General features: G+C 40.5%; 1 protein-coding gene across 10 annotated transcripts in view; it reads right to left on the bottom strand.

Moving 5' to 3' along the window:
- Positions 1-461: 461 nt before the first annotated feature.
- The window catches only part of LOC122404516 (echinoderm microtubule-associated protein-like 2), a 49564-nt gene continuing 32860 nt past the window's right edge, over positions 462-17165 (bottom strand). For 8 of the 10 annotated variants that reach the window (XM_043408544.1, XM_043408545.1, XM_043408547.1 and 5 more), the window contains 12 exons: positions 8450-8755; positions 7765-7837; positions 7471-7677; positions 7057-7294; positions 6531-6688; positions 6195-6452; positions 5894-6031; positions 4979-5095; positions 4133-4156; positions 3606-3693; positions 3184-3410; positions 462-2598 (listed from right to left, as the gene is read on the bottom strand). In XM_043408544.1, coding sequence (XP_043264479.1) covers positions 2470-2598; positions 3184-3410; positions 3606-3693; positions 4133-4156; positions 4979-5095; positions 5894-6031; positions 6195-6452; positions 6531-6688; positions 7057-7294; positions 7471-7677; positions 7765-7837; positions 8450-8755 — 1963 coding nt within the window. In that variant the 3' untranslated portion in view covers positions 462-2469. The remainder of the gene's footprint in view (positions 2599-3183; positions 3411-3605; positions 3694-4132; positions 4157-4978; positions 5096-5893; positions 6032-6194; positions 6453-6530; positions 6689-7056; positions 7295-7470; positions 7678-7764; positions 7838-8449; positions 8756-17165) is intronic. The other 2 variants (XM_043408540.1, XM_043408546.1) reach the window with 1 other exon arrangement.

The following is a 17165-nucleotide window of genomic DNA, read 5'->3' as shown; positions in this document are numbered from 1 at the left end:
CTACAGGCAAAAATAAGACGAAAATCAAGAATACCAATTTGTTGATGGAGGCATCGTTAAAAAGTTATTAACAATTAAATTCCAAAATTTTTCAAATCGTTCTAATAAAATTATCTCCGGTTGCGGGAGTCAATTACAATAATTTTTGGTCATTACGCATAACCTCAAAATTCTACGCACTTGCGAGAAAAAAATTCCTTACCGAAAATCTAATTAGGTGCCCAAATTTTTCGACGAAAAAAAATGATTTCAAATCGTTCTGGAAAAATTATTTTCGGTTGCGGGGGTATATATGTTTCTAGTTTATTTTTGCTCGAACATGGAAACAATTTTATTAAAAAAATATAAATGCTAAGAAGACAACGAAGACAGCGGTATTCTAAGAATAAAAATTTAAAATAAAAATTTAAAAATCACTCGGTATTTTAACGAGTCGAATTAAAACGTCGAGGGATTGTCGGTAAAGACGATTTATTAAACGTTAAAGATACATATACGCACAGACGTCCATCGACGCGACATAAATAAAATATATAGATATATGTATATATCTTACATAAATGACGATGAGTGAAAATAGACTGATTATCCTTGCTTTGTTGGACTTTGGTAAAATAGTTCGTACCAAAAGGAAAAAGATAATATATACGGTAAAGGAAATTCTAATCGTTAATTGCATTCTAATCCTATTTACACTTCACGATAGGTATAACCAAGTCGCCATCTTGGATATCTCTCATCTCTTTCGCGCCTTAAATTTACAAAACTTCCCTACCACTCACTGTCGATAAATCAGCTGCGAATACTTTCTCAACGATCTCCCCCTAATTCCCCTCAAAAATTACTCAATGTTATCATCATTATTAATATTAACGTCAACGAAGAATATTTCATTTCTAAATTTTCGTAAACGATCAAACCGAACGGGGTTAAGCTATCGAAAAATATTTAAAACTAAGGGCTGCGTTCCCCTCGAGACAGAGGAATTAATTATTGTTCCCTAAAGTATTCAACGAGGATCACGAAATCAGTTTCGCTTAATAATTAAGTAGAATCAACGGATTCGGTTCCACAAGCATACCCGTCGATTTCCATGTTATGCTACGTACTTCCTATTGGACGGCATTTTACGGTACGGAGTTTTTTTTCTTTTTCTTTCTTTCCTTCGCCCAAGAAACTCGAATAAGTTTCCAAATTTCCAGTCCCCCCTCGAGGCTACGAAGTTCTCGAAAAGAGATTCTTTGGATTTTTCGTAGCCCCTCGACACCATTCGATATCCAAATTTAAGTGTATCGTACTTACACGCACGCGTAAGTCCAGAGTCGGGCGAAATGCTACTCGCGTTCGAGCAGGTAAATAAAATTATTATTAATTTAGTAACAATTTCGTTCGAGTAAACGCTCCGGAGCAATAGATTCATAAAATTATATCACAACGATATTGGTTATAAATTCTGTTAGAATCGTTATCGAATTACGTGGTTAAATTTATTGTTGTTACGCGTGAAAAATAATTGCTCGGTTGGCGGCGGTAATTTGAGAAATTTTCCAATTTCAAAAACATCGAGTTTCGACTTTGTTCGCTTTCGAGACAAATCTTTACGAATTTCATTCTATTCTTCTCGATCCATTCGATTCAACGCTGCACACAATTTTCACAAACTCACCCCAACTCTGATCAACATAAAGAAACAGACTCATGGAGTACCGCGTGGCTCGAAACGAGCAAGAGGAAAAGAAAATGGCGGCCACGGATATATCTGCAACATCGATCACAACCGTGCAATTTAATTTCCTCGGTGCTGAATTACGCGAAGGTTTGTTTCTAGGTGCAACGTCGTTATTAGGTGGTTATTAGACGAAAGAACCTTCGAGAGACAGTCGTAAATACGTAGAGTATGCAAAAGAAAAGACACTTCGTTATGCGTTATCGATAGACACCGAATTACAGTTCGCGCCGAACGAGTCCTCCGCGACGCGTCGCTCTAGATCACAGCGGCGATCGTTCGGTAAATTAACCTTACAACTTTCAGTCATTAATTCGTAAAGGACACTTACACGGTAAAACAAACGAATGTTTCCTTAATTGTACCTAGCGTTTCTCTTCTGCGTCGTTTCGTAATCTGAGATTTGTCGGGCTCTTTGGATATCCTCGTAATTGTAAAATTCTATACGAGCAACGTTGCTTCGAAAAGTATTTTAAATTTATAATTCGTCCTCGTCCCTATCTCCGTCAAGCCAATCGCGAAGGACACTTTTAAACGAAATTCGGAACGGACTCGGCTCGCTTCCTCGTCGCGATCAATTTCGTGTTAATTTTTAACGAGAAGCCAACATCCTCGCACGTCTCGCAGTCGATTCGAAATATATTCCTTCCGCCTTGTCTCGTCCACTTTCCCCCAACCGCTCGACCACGAAGGACACTTCGAATGTGAATCGATTCGACGCGAATGCCACCGATCGTACGGAATTAGTAATTTACAATCCACTGGAGGACGCTCGTGTCGTTTCCGCCAGTGGAGATTAATCGTGTGTCGTCTTGGAGGAACGACACGTTCGTAACGTGACTCGAGTGGCCGCCGTACGTGTGGCACAGGGACTGAAACAAACAAATTCACGCATTTCGATCACGTTCATCGCTTTTCACGCGACAGCAATTATACATCGACGCTTCTATCCACTACGCGGCTTGTTCCAACGATACAGAATATTTTATCCTTGTTTCGATAATCAAAATGTAATTGATTTTATATTTATTTTTAAATTCTTTTTAGAGAAAAAATGTAACTGAAATTCTTTGCTAAGAATAAATAAAAATTTAAATATAGAATCGAATGAACGTTATAGAAAAAAATTTGGAACATTCCTAGCAAACGGACCGTTCACCGATAGGGGGCGTGTTATACGTCATTCGATTCGTCTAATTCAGTACATTATTAATATGCATTTCATTACTTAACCTTACTTTTTTACTGTAACTTTGCAACCAGTTTACAAAAAAATAACGAATTTCCGCGGATAATGAAATGCATACCAATAATGTACTGAATTAGACGAATCGAACGACGTATAACTCACCCCGATCGGTGAACGGAATATACCAAAAATTTTTATAGGTTATACGTGGGTTATTTATTATACGAATTGAATTTTTTCTATCTCTGAACGATGATATACTAATTACCTTAGGCTGGCACGCTGGGTACGAGAACAATTTTACTTTTCCAAAGTCGTCTCCTGTTGCCAGAAGCTTCGAGTCGCTGCTGCGAGAACAATTGTTAATGTCGGTCCCGTCTGCACCCTCGGGCCATATTCCAATCGTTTCGAATGATATTATGCAAGTGTGGCTCGCCCATTCTATGTCCCTCAACGTGGAGGGCTGTGGAATTTGACGACAGACCCCGGGATTCCCTGCAACAATTTTTAAACGATCAGCCTCGATCTTAATATCTTTCAACCTCTTAGAGGTTATGTCGTCTCCCTGAACGACACGCCTCTACAGTTCGCTCACTCTGATTCGCGTTGAACAGAAAAGCTGTCGTACAGAGAAACTCAACCGTGCGTAAGAGGTTAATTTTCATGACAAATAAGTGTCAATTCACTTACAATATAGGAGCTCATAGTCCCCGCTGTTGCTTCGTAAATATTGCCCGTCCGTTGACCAGTCCACGTGAGTTATGAAACTCGAGTGACCCTGAAATGCAAATCAATGTTTAAATCGAGGAATAAACGCCACTTTTTGCAACTACGTACGCTTCGTTGCTAGCTAAGTTTATTTCTGTGTCGCGAGAAAGAAAGAAAAATGAGGTTATGAATCGAATGAATCTGCAGCCACCGCCATGACAGAAGTGCTAACCATTTTGTGCAAACAACGACTACCATGCGTGCTCGCGGGAAGCGATCTTCAAACAAAAACTTATCAGCCTGTATGTGTTTACTATAAATGACTATGACGATATTGCATCAGTTTCAGAGACAGTATATCGTTGACGTAATGATATTTTTTTTTGTAAATTATTTTTGACGTAGTATTTTCAATTTGTAATTTCGATTTCATTTTTAAACAATAGCATTTCATCGCGTAACATAGTGTCTCCTTTTCGTTGTTGAGCAACCAAAAACATATGTCTTACTCTACGTCTTCGTATCCGCTTCGGCTAGAAATGAAGAAAAGAAGTGTGAGTAGTATTTGTGGTTATGATTCGGGTTTATACTAAGCAACATTGATAATTTCGTTTTGCAATTATATCTTATCGAGGGCTAGCGGAGACTTCTTGTTCGATGTGTTTAAACATTTATAAAAATAACTTTTTATAATTCGTATCGAATTGCCTCATGCATATATTTCGTTATAAATTTTCTTTCGTAATTAATTTAATAATAACAAATCTATATACGAACATACATGCTTCTACAACAGACTGATGTTCAGTTGATTCGTATTATTGAGAAATTTGAAAAAAATTTTAGGTTATCCTTGATTATATTGCTCTCGTAAATAATCGATAAAATCATTGAGAAGATATTTTTGTTACTTTCATACGATGCAATAATAATGTTGCAGCATGCTTGTATAACTCCATCGATTTTTATCACTTCCATAAAAACTATGAACGTCGACGATTAAACACCACAAGTTATTATAATATGATACATATAAGCGAATTGTACAGCGAAATTTGTATTTTCAATAATTTAATACTGGTATGTACTGAACGCTACATTGTGTTTTGTGAATTATATTTGCACAGAGTGCGATGGAATTCATCGTGCAACTTTTAATGTAATGATTTTTTTAGAGAGAATGCTATTTTTGCAAAAATTAACTGTGATATATCTGTGAAGAGAACTAGTTAAGGAGGTAAAGTCAGATGGTTATAAATGTGCTTCGAATTAAATTCAGTTGCACGATGATTCCAATAACATTTTGCGCCAGATAAATTCGAGTTAGATATTTGTAATTTTTAAGACAATCTTACCATACATCGGCCGACTCGACTATACTTGGTTGCGTCCCCGTTCACTTGATAAATATAAATGCAATTATCTCTGGAACCAAGTGCCAAAAGCGTGCCGTCTGGTGAAAATCGTAGAACCTAAAAATTAATCATAAAAAAGTTTGTAATTTCTTGATGCATACAGGGTGTTCGGTCAACCCAGGGAAAAATTTTAATGGGAGATTCTAGAGGCCAAAATAAGACGAAAATCAAGAATACCAATTTGTTGATGGAAGCTTCATTAAAAAGTTATTAACGTTTAAAGTTCTACCCGTTCTGAATTTTTTTTCTCGAAAATGCGCAGGTTTTCGGGGGTATGTCTATTCACCAAAAATGATTGAAATTGATCTCCACAAGCAAAAATAATTTTTCCAAAACGATTTGAAATTTTTTTTCCCGTCGAAAAATTTTACACATTCTCGAATTTTTTTCTAGAAAGTGGGTAGGATTTCGGGGGTATGTCTATTCACCAAAAATGATTGTAATCGACCCTCGTAACCGAAAATAATTTTTCCAGAATGATTCGAAATTTTTTTTTTCCGTCGAAAAATTTCACACCTTTTCGAATTTTTTTCTAGAAAGTGGGTAGGATTTCGGGGGTATGTCTATTCACCAAAAATGATTGTAATCGACCCTCGTAACTAAAAATAATTTTTCCAGAACGATTTGAAATTATTGAATTTAATTGTTAATAACTTTTTAACGAAACCTCCATCAACAAATAGGTATTCTTAATTTTCGTCTTATTTTGGCCTCTAGAATCTCCCATTATAATTTTTCCCATGGGTGGTCGAACACCCTGTACAAGTATACCGAAACAAATTTTAGGTTATGTAGCTTACAATGGTTTAAAATCAATATTTTACATTGAATCTCGACACTTAAAAATTGACATACCTGAATAGGTTCCAATCCATCGCTATGGTGAGTGTACAATTCTCGAGTTTCACTGTCGATCGCCAGCCATTTTCCGGATGTGCATCCAACCACCATCACGTTACCATCTGGCGAGAACCCAATGCTTTGTGCTTGCTCCTAAATAAAATTCTTTTGTTAACTTTCGTCCATTTAGAAAACATTGTAAAAACAAGTCAGATACAATTGACAATAAAAAATGTTTCATCCACCAAATGGTGATTATCTAGAAAAATAATACGTTTCAAATGCAACAAATTTTGCAATAATAATTTTCACTGACCCCAATGTCTTTGCTCCAAACAACGGTGTGACTGAGACTGTCCCACATTTGCAACAGCCTATCGTGGCCAGCCGTGGCGAATTGTGGCAACGTCGGATGGGCAGCAAGGCCCCAAACCTCCTCAGTGTGCCCCAACATGGCTGGATTGAATCCCATCCCCACGTCGCCGACCAAAATGCAATTTCTCGTTGTACCGATCAACAATTGAGAACCCCTGCCCTCTGCTAGGGTCCTGATGCCCCCAAAATGGTCCTCGATCTGAATATTATAACATAAATAAAATAAAAATATGGAAATAGTTAAAAAATTAAAATCTAATATTCTACAGAGCCTCACTTGTGCTTCTTCTCCCGTCAAATTTAACGACTCGTCGAAATACAATATTTTCCCATCTTTACCACCGCCGGTGACGATAAAACCGTCCTTCAAAACGCAGATCGAGAATATGGACCCCTCGTGGATGTTCCTCACCAGCTTCGAGATTGTATTTGTACCTGCAGAAAAAAGATAAATTAATATTAAAATAAATCTATGTTTGATTTGGTTTGATCAAGTTTGAACAACCTTAGAATATCATATATGATTAATTATTTTATCAAAAATTATTTTTGGAAGCTCAGATGAGCCATTTGATTAAGTTTGACTAAGTTTGAGCAACCTTAGAATATCATATACGATTAACTATTCCATCAAAAATTACTTCTGGAAAGCTAGGATGAGCTAATCAATATATATGTTTGATCATGTTTGACTCTGTCTTAACATGTTTGATAATAAAAAACATAGAAAAAAACGCAAAATAAAATCGTAGGATATCATTAATAATGGGATGTGAGAAAGGGGATGAAAAATATTTGCTTACCTCTGCCCCAGACGATGATGTTACCGTTACTGTCGCCAGTAAGAACGTCGCCATTTTGGTTGAAAGCCACGCAGGTTACGTATCTCGGTTTCTCCCTGCTCTCGAAAATCCCCATTCGTTTGTACAGCATACCGCCGTTGTCGAGGGACCAAAAGGACACGTGTCCCTTTCCGCAGGACACGATTTGATTCCGTTCCAACGGATGCCACTCCGCGCACACCACCGTGTCGACGGAACACTAAAATTAATATCCTTTCATTGTTTCCAGTCGGGAAATACACTGACAGAATTTGAAATATAAAAATCGACACAACGGACGTTACTAAAAAATTATAATTGTCTCTTCTTCCGTTTCATACAACCAGAAATTAAATATTGTAATTTTATTTATTTATTTATTTAATTGAAACGTACCTTCGTTTCGGTCACCTTGGTACCCCGTTCGCCCTTTTGCCAATCCCAGATCGATATATTGTGATCGGAAGTTTCGTCAATCGCGCATAAATAATTTCCACCGTCCGCCTTCGAGAACGAGAGACAACAAATGGACCCGTCGAACCCTCCGTTGCCAATCACGCACAGGGTGGTCAGGCTCACCGAATTCCATATTCTAATATGCGGCTGAGATAAATTTTCAACGTCACGGTTTAATTATTTTTTCATTTTATCGTAAATGTTTGTTAATTATTTTGTTTATATTTTATGTACCATGGCGTCTCGTCTGTCGGTTCCGCACACTTGGCCTGTAGCGACCACCAGCTTGTTCGGATGAATTGCTATGCTGAAATACAGTGCAAAATAACATAGATACTTAAAAAAAAAATCTGTCATTATAAATTTCTCGGTAAATAAAAATTCAAATTATAGAATCAAATGTCTCTCGACGAACAGTATCTTAATTTCTGAAATTATAGTCGACGTAATCCCAGAGCAATTGCACTTACGCAATCTAGTAAAAAAGTATAAGATCCATCAAGATGTTTCAACGAATTTACATAAAACATGATTACTTAATCAGTATATAATTTTAGTTTCGCGTTATAGCTTCCTGTCGCCCGACATTCATATTTAATTTTTTTCGATCAAAAATTACTTCTGGGAAGCTTGGACGAGCCATCGATCTATGTTTGATTAAGTTTGATTAAGTTTGAGGGATCATAGAATATCATATACGATTGATTATTCCATCAAAAATTACCTTTGGAAGCTTAAATGAGCCATTTGATTAAGTTTGACTGTTTCAATTTTTTTTTTTTCTTAAAGTGAATGAAATAAATTTACTGGATATTCTACCATTTTATAGTATTCGATTTTCCTTATTTCATAAATTAACATTCTGTTCGTTAAATGATAAAAAAAAAGAGAAAGCGCGAGACGAGAGCCCGCGACCCACCATTTTATATCGTCCGTGTGGCCCAAGTAGTGCCTCTGACTGTGCTCCTCCATATTGTACAGGACCACCACCGCGGCGACGAAATAAACGATTTCCCCGGTCGGCAGTAGGTGCAGATTACTTCGACAGTCCCTACCCCGGTAACCATAAACCCAATCGAGCTTCAATTTGCTCTGTGGCGGTGTGCTGACTTTGTGAAGATCGTAAGACTCCATTAATGGCGTCGGAACGTACAGGACGACGGGTCGTCCCCGTAGGTACATACGTACGGTGCTTTCCTCCTCGTTGTACTGCATGTCTCTGGTGCTGTGAACGACAGAAACCAAGTCTAATCTTTCCTAAACGCCTTCCTTGCCCTATCAAACCCGTACGATAGTCAGCAAGACTTAAAATTTGATTTTAGACCATTGTAAATACTACATAACCTAAAATTTGTTTACTTATTCCTGTAACCTTGCTAAAATTCGCGTATTCTATTCAAACTTATTTTCTTCGATGTCTCGACTCGAGAATTAATTTTTCCAGTGACAAATCATGTCAGTCAAAGTGTTAATAACAGTATGGTTAAATACACCCATGAAATGTTGTCCCAGAGGACTCCTGGGATCCATGCAAACTCTTTCAGAGTTCTCAAAGTTTCGTTTTGGATAAAGAATCTTATAGCGGATAAAATTTTCAATAAAATAATCAAAAAGAATATAGTGAAATTTAGATTTGGATCAAAATTGACCCCAGAGTCCGTTACTCGAGGGTTAAGAAACAGGTTATACACTGCGCAGAGCTGGAAAGATGATTAACAGAATGGCGAAGAAATTTTTTGCCGATAATCGACTTTGAGAATGTATTGGACACAAGTACAATAGAGGACAATTATTAGCATAAACAGAATATCAATAAACGAAGAATTATACAAATTAATTTTACTGCAATACATTATCGATCTTTTCGATGTAAATACAAGATTCATGAAATTACGAAATAACATTTATTTCATATTACATCCGTGTATACAATTAAACAATTAACGTGATCTCGATTATTCAAGTTGCTATGCGAATTACATACTTTTCTTGATCGTGAGCCAGCTAGTTTCGAAGCACAAATTAAAAACCGACAGAACGATCAACTATCGATATCACAGTCACTTGACACACGAGCAAACTTAATATTTCCACGGTCGACACTTTGCAACAACACTTTCGACGCGTATTCAGTCCCGGTTTATCAGCTTCCGGTGTCGAGAGCCGTCGCGACACGCTCGCTGCGTCCACGTTCGGGCACCTGACGCTCGAACACAAATTTCGAATTTATCGACTCGTACGTTCGAGACAAAAATCGTTGGTGATTGTCGAACGTATTTCGTTCGGCTATCGCGAACGGTTGCACGTATTGACACACACGGCTGAAGTCGTTGCGACGATCTGCTCTCGAAACCGACGAAGAATGACTCACGCGAGCCAGCGTCCGCTTTTATTACTCGACGAACCACACAGTTTTGCGCGTTACCGCGTTACGTCACTTTTACGTTCCTTTTTGCAGCGCGTCTGCCTCTCCTCGGCTGGATTACGATCAAGGACTGACCCCGACTCCTCCAGACACGAAATACGAACCGCTCGAAAAAAAAAAAGAAGAAACAAACCTTGCCTGGAGTTGCTCGTTTCGTAAACAAGCCGGTACGCCGTGTCTCTTTCGAGGTGACCGTGAAAAGCAGATAACGACCAACATTGGGGACAGTGGGACGCCTCTGCATCCACGGTTTTACGAATTAAATTATCCACGCGCGTTTAATATATTTTCAGACGAATTTCTTCCGATTACAATTTTTGTTAAAAAATAAAAAAAAAAAAACTAAAAATATTTTTAAAAGGGTTAAAAGTATTTTTATTCACAGATTTAATTTGACAAATGGGGCACTCAAAACTACTTGTTTTTTCGTGCGTACTTTCAGGAAGATTGGAGATATTTAGTGCTCGTACACGTTGATATAGCGACATTTACGATCAAGCGAAACGTACCAACACTCTCGCTGGTAATAAAAATCTCTTTTCAGGGATCACCTTTCGTATTCGAGTGAAATGTTTGTCATCCCGTGTAAGTTGATTTCTTCCTCTAATTTACTCTCATCCGCCATTTGTTTTCCCTTTACGGCGGTTTGAAATATTTGTTTCCCACACCGACATAACCTGTTCGTCCCAAGCACATTGTCCGACCTTTCTCTTAATTGATTATAAATTACTCTCGCCTCTTTCTCTTGGAAAGTTTGCACTTTATCCGTCATTTGAACAATTCGTATTTTTAATTTACGTATTTAAAAAAATATTATTTAAACACGTTCCTCGATCGGAACGGTATTAATTACGGGTGATACAATCTCGAGATAGTCTCTGTCGTTCGAGTATCTTTTTTTTATATGAAAACAGTCTTCGAGCGGTGGGTCTTAATTAAGTAAATGTATAAAGTTACGCGTACTAAAGTGCATCGTGCGCGTTCGAGTGGCACTAAGAATTTTTTGATCGTAAAAGTAAATCGGTAAAGCGTGAATAAAATCTTTCGTCCTGCTCGGGCTCTTTTTGCCGGCCGTCTAAGATCAGCTGGAAACAACGTGTACCAGGAAACCAAAGGGGGAGAGGGAGGGAGGGAGGAGAATTCACGGTTGTATAACTGCAAGAATCGCAATTCACTTTCTTCGGGAACGCGACGGCGCGCCTCGTTCCGCGCTAAATGAGCCATTATCCACGCGAGTTTCGTACCCCGGGCTCCCTTGATACCGTGTTTTAAAGTAAAACGTTCCCCGCATTATCGCGTACCAATCTACAGGATGACAACATTTTGCTCTTTTTATGCACGCCGCCCGTCCCCTTTCGTTTCGCGGCGCGATTTTAACGCGTGGTTTCGCGTGATTCCCCGCAGTTGCGAGCCGAATACCGGTTTCCCTGCTCGTGTCTTCGTTTAACGCGGAATTTACAATTGCATTCTTAGCGTCGACCTTTAATCCACAGCCAACCCAACGTGATCTTGTTATCAAATTCCACATATTTAACCCTACCCAACGGACATTTTTCACTGGGACAGCTGCCCCCAATAAAATAGCGCCATCTTTGGAAATCAGCTCGAACGATCTTATCACCGATCTCCTTACATTCTTCTCTGCTAATGCTGCATTCGATTAATTATAATAAATAAATCTTTCTGTTCGAAAGAATTATTTATCTTTAATATCGTAAACTACTTAACCTAAAATTTTGATTTTAGACTAGCGTAAAATACATAACCTAACATTTTGATTTTAGACTATCGTAAACTACATAACCTAAAATTTTGATTTGAGATCTTCGTAAACTACATAACCTAAAATTTTGATTTAAGACTATCGTAATCTATATAACCTAAAAGTTTGATTTTAGATCTTTGTGAACTACATAAACTAAAATTTTGATTTTAGACTATCGTAAACTACATAACCTGAAAGTTTGATTTCATTGTAAACTACATAATCTAAAATGTGTTACACAAATTCCCACCATCTTTCAACTTGAGAATTAATTTTTCTAGTTCCCCAGTTGTAAATCTTGCTCTCTCTTCTGTAACATTTAATTTAGCATAAAGGATAAGATTGTAATTTGTATCGAATCTAGTATTCCGAGGGAAAACAAAGAACTATTCCTTTTCAAAGTGGGTCTCGAGGGTCCGATGCAGGCGAGTCGGGAACGCGAAACAAGATTTTCCTTTTGCGAGCGGAAAAAAAGAAAGCCGCGTTCACGTTCGCGTGCTCCAAATAAGCGCGCGTAATTTAAAATTGAAATGGGTCTTTCACGCTTCCCGCGCGGATCCATTATGCATGCACGTGTTTCTCGATTCCATTTCGCGGAGGTGAGTTCATCATACGGCAGGAATCTTGTGCGTCCGCATGCGAGGTCGAATGCCGAAGGTAACTCTTATTATGGTAATTAACAGCATGCTATGCGGCTGTAACACGTATCGTGTCGTTTCGATTTCATTGTCAGTGCAAGGCACGGTTCCTTTCGCCCTCCATCGATTCGCAAATGCTATTCCCAGAAACGGAGAAACTAATTTTTTACCACTAAAATTATACAAAAATTATTTATTTCATGTTTCCGTCTTTCAATATTCTAATTCATTTCTGTGAAAAAATGTTTACCCAGAAACTATTTCTTTATTTTACAATAAACTAGAATATTGAAATTTGACGAATAAAATAAAATAAATAGTTTTTGTGATTTTTAATATTGCACTTTGGGATTATAAAATGTGTAGATGTGTTTATTAAAGGGTAAATTAATTTAAGTGGTATGTTATAAATTAAGAAAAAAATAGGGGTTAAATGTTTGTTAAAAATGGGTGTTTGCTTTTATGTTGCTATTTTTACACGTTTTTTTTTAAATAGATTCTTCCTTTTTTTAGATAGAAACTTTTCATTTTATGTATAACAGCGAGAAATGAACTTCCTCCACTTTTTTACCCCTAGAAATTACAAACAGAAACAGAGATATTAAAGATTCAAAAAAATGTCAGTCGAAGCGATTAAAATACAGAAAAGAAATTTCCTCGATATAAGGGGTGGGAATTCACCCCTAAAAAAATTAGAAAAAAATCCAAAATTCTCGAATCCTACCCCTGGAAACAGAAATACAAAAGTCTCCTTTTTCAAAGTTTCAACGAAATCTCAATTATAAATAGAGATTGTGGCGGCCAAGGCACCACATACGCCTTAGCCGTTCGAAGCCGCTACAATGTATGGTTGCACACGAGACGATGGTTGCACACGAGACGATGGTTGCACACGAGACGACCAGAGCCGCGTGAGCCGAAAAGCCGTTGTCGTCGTCTCTGACCGTCTTTTGTTTTTGAAGGCCTCTTGGTACGGTGGCGATGATCGTACCAGAGAGTCGAGCGTAACCCGCACCACGAGTCACGTCGTTGTACGACAGCAACAATACAATTGTGCGGAACGGAACAGAGCGGAGTCATTATCTTCCCGATCCCACATTGGTGACCCCGACGTGATCTCGCCGCGCAAGTAAAGTTTTTTTAAGAAAATTTGGACATTTTTCGTATACGGACAATATTAGTTAGGGTAGAGAAATAAGTGTATAGTGTTAAGGACATAAGAAAAGGACACGGTCTGACAAATAGTAAGCGCGGTGTGTGTGTGCGGTGAAACTATTTTTTTTTGTGACCAAGACTGGTAAAATGACTGACCCTAACGTTAACGCAGGGACATCCGCGGGTGTGCCGTTGGCAGTTGATCGCGTCGCTGTACGGATACCCGAGTTTTGTCCGGGAGACCCGGAGATGTGGTTTTCAATGGTAGAGAGAAGTTTTGAGGTATCCAATGTAACGTCGGAGACCACGAAATTCGGGTACATTCTCGGCGCGTTAAGTGCGCGACACGCCGCGGAAGTAAGAGACATTATCATGAATCCCCCGGCCGCGGATCCGTACACGACGCTAAAAAATGAGTTCATTCGCCGGCTTAGTGCGTCGCAGGAACAGAAAACGCGGCGGTTATTGGAACACGAGGAAATCGGGGACAGAAAACCGTCCCAATTTCTTCGTCACCTGCGCGGATTGGCCGGTACGGCTTTTTCGGACGGTGTATTGCGGACGCTTTGGATGGGCCGACTACCTGCTAATATGCAGGTGATTTTAGCCACGCAGCGGGACACCCCGCTGGATAAGGTGGCAGAGTTGGCAGACGCTGTTGCGGATACGATGACACCGCGGGTACACGTCACGGAGGCCGCGATTACGAGCGTATCTGCATCCTGCCAAATACCCCCGCCGGGCCCGAGCATCGAGGCCATGTTAAACATTAAGATGTCACAATTGGCTCTTTCCTTGAGGCAGGAAATTTCTGCCATCCGTGAATCCTTGGTGGACCAGGGGCAATCTTCCCGTCGCAGGTGGACCCACCGAAATCATCCAAACTCGCGCTACCGCAGACGATCTCTATCGCGATCGCGAGAGCGGCCCGCGGGAGGACAAATGGACCATCAAGGGAAATGCTGGTACCATTGGCGGTTCGGTCCGGCCGCGCAGAGGTGCGTTGCACCGTGCAATTGGAACGCCACGGATCAGGGAAACGACCTGGGGAGTCGTTGATGGCGGCCAGCGACACAAATCCAGCATCACGCCGCCTCTTCATCTTAGACAACAGCTCGAAGACGGAATTTTTAGTGGATACCGGGGCCGATTTGTGCGTTTTTCCGCGCCGCCTGCTAGGCGGATTGCGAGAAAGATCGGAGTACCAGCTGGCGGCGGCGAATGGGAGTGTAATTAACACCTACGGGACAGTGTCGTTAAACCTGCACCTCGGCCTACGACGGGATTTCGTGTGGCGATTCGTGGTTGCGGATGTTACAAAACCCATAATCGGGGTAGACTTTCTCGATCACTTCGATCTTATGGTGGACATCCGCAATCGTCGCCTCGTCGATCGGACCACGTCGTTAACGGTCCGCGGAACACGAGCCGAGGATGAAACGCCGTCGGTGAAGACAGTAGCAGGGACTACCGTTTACCACCAGCTCCTGATGCAGATGCCGGAACTTACACGGCCTAGCGGCACCCCGATGAGGACTACGCACCAAACGGTGCATTACATCGAGACAACCCCTGGACCACCCGTTTCCAGCAAGCCGCGGCGGCTTGCACCGGACCGGCTCAGGGCTGCCCAGAAGGAGTTCGACGCGATGGTGAAGATGGGCATCGCTTGTCCTTCGAAGAGCGCGTGGTCAGCACCCCTTCATATGGTTCCGAAGAAGGGCGAAGAAGCTTGGAGGCCTTGCGGTGACTATAGAGCGTTAAACGCACGGACAATTCCCGACCGATACCCCGTGCGTCACATTGAGGATTTTGCGCAACAACTGAGTGGCAAAAAGGTATTTTCCACAATAGATCTCGTCCGAGCTTATAATCAGATTCCGGTTGCGTCGGAAGACGTCGGAAAAACGGCCATTACAACGCCGTTTGGGCTTTTTGAATTCCCGTACATGTCGTTCGGGTTACGAAATGCCGCGCAAACATTTCAGCGCTTTATCGACGAAATTTTACGCGGTTTCGATTTTTGTTACGCGTATATAGACGACATTTTGGTCGCCTCAGAATCCCAAGCCGATCACCTGCGCCATTTAGAATTATTATTTAAACGATTAAAAGATTATGGCATTGTTGTTAATCCGAATAAATGCACGTTCGGACAGGAAGAAGTTAAATTTCTAGGCTATCGGGTAAATGAAAGCGGCACTCAACCTTTGCCCGGCAAGGTACAAGCCATAAAGTCATTTCCCCTTCCGAAAAACGCGAAGGATTTGAGGCAGTACTTGGGAATGCTTAATTTTTACCGCCGTTTTATCCCAGATGCCGCTCGCTTTCAAGCACCCTTGAACGACCTTCTAGCCGGCAATTTAAAGGGCAAGACCCCGATAGCCTGGACTTCGGAAGCGCGTCAGGCTTTCGAAAATACCAAAAATAGTTTAGCAAACGCAACCCTGCTTTCTCATCCTGCGGTCAACGCTCCATTGTCGGTTACCTGCGATGCTTCTGATTACACCGTAGGAGCTGTTTTACATCAGTGCGTCGGCAACGAACGACAACCATTAGCATTCTTTTCTAAGAAATTAGGATCTGCCGAAAAGAAGTATTCAGCTTACGACCGGGAACTACTTTCTATCTATTTAGCAATAAAACATTTCAAACATATGCTCGAAGGCAGACATTTCACGATTTTTACAGACCATAAACCCATAACTTTCGCTTTCAAACAGAAATTAGATAAATGCTCTCCTCGACAATTCCGATACCTAGATTACATTGCGCAATTCTCTACAGATATTCAACATATTTCCGGTAAAGACAACGTCGTTGCCGATGCACTGTCCAGAGTGGAAACGGTTAACCACTCGATTAATTTCGAAGAATTGGCAAAATCGCAAGCCCAGGATGAGGAGTTGCAGCGGTTGTTGAATAGCGAATCTAGCCTGCAATTACGCAAAGTCTCGTTGCCTGGCACGTCTTCCGAAATTTTTTGCGATATTTCGACTAAGAATGTAAGACCTTATGTCACCCCTCCTTTCCGACGCGCAGTTTTTAATATGTTACATGTATTATCACATCCAGGTATTAACGCGACGATCAAGCTCATAACGCAACGTTATGTTTGGCCGTCGATTAAAAGAGATGTTCGCACGTGGACACGTTGCTGTATACCGTGCCAAAGATCAAAAATTTCCCGTCATGTGACTGCACCATTGGCTACATTTGTTAAACCTTCTGCGCGATTCGAACACATTCATTTAGACATAGTAATTTTACCGGTGTCCGAAGGTTTCAGGTATTGTCTGACCTGTGTAGACAGATATATGCGGTGGCCGGAAGCCTTCCCCATGGTCGATCAGGAGGCCCAAACCGTAGCTCGAACCTTTTATGACGGTTGGGTAGCGCGGTTTGGTGCTCCCGTACGGATTACCACCGATCAGGGTAGGCAGTTCGAATCCAAATTATTTTTTGCGCTGAACAATTTAATTGGATCCACACGCCTTCGCACAACGGCGTATCACCCAGCGGCCAATGGGATGGTAGAGCGTTTTCACCGACAGCTCAAGTCGGCTATAAGGTGCCACGGATCCGACAGGTGGACAGAAATACTTCCGACGGTTCTACTCGGTATTCGTTCCGCCTGGAAAGAAGACCTCGG

Source organism: Colletes gigas, unplaced genomic scaffold, assembly GCF_013123115.1.
Source record: "Colletes gigas isolate AHSC1104 unplaced genomic scaffold, ASM1312311v1 Colletes_gigas_Sc00003, whole genome shotgun sequence".
NCBI classification, from domain to species: Eukaryota; Metazoa; Arthropoda; class Insecta; order Hymenoptera; family Colletidae; genus Colletes; species Colletes gigas.
Note: the sequence above shows the minus strand (reverse complement) of the source record. Positions and strands in the feature narration are given on the sequence as shown.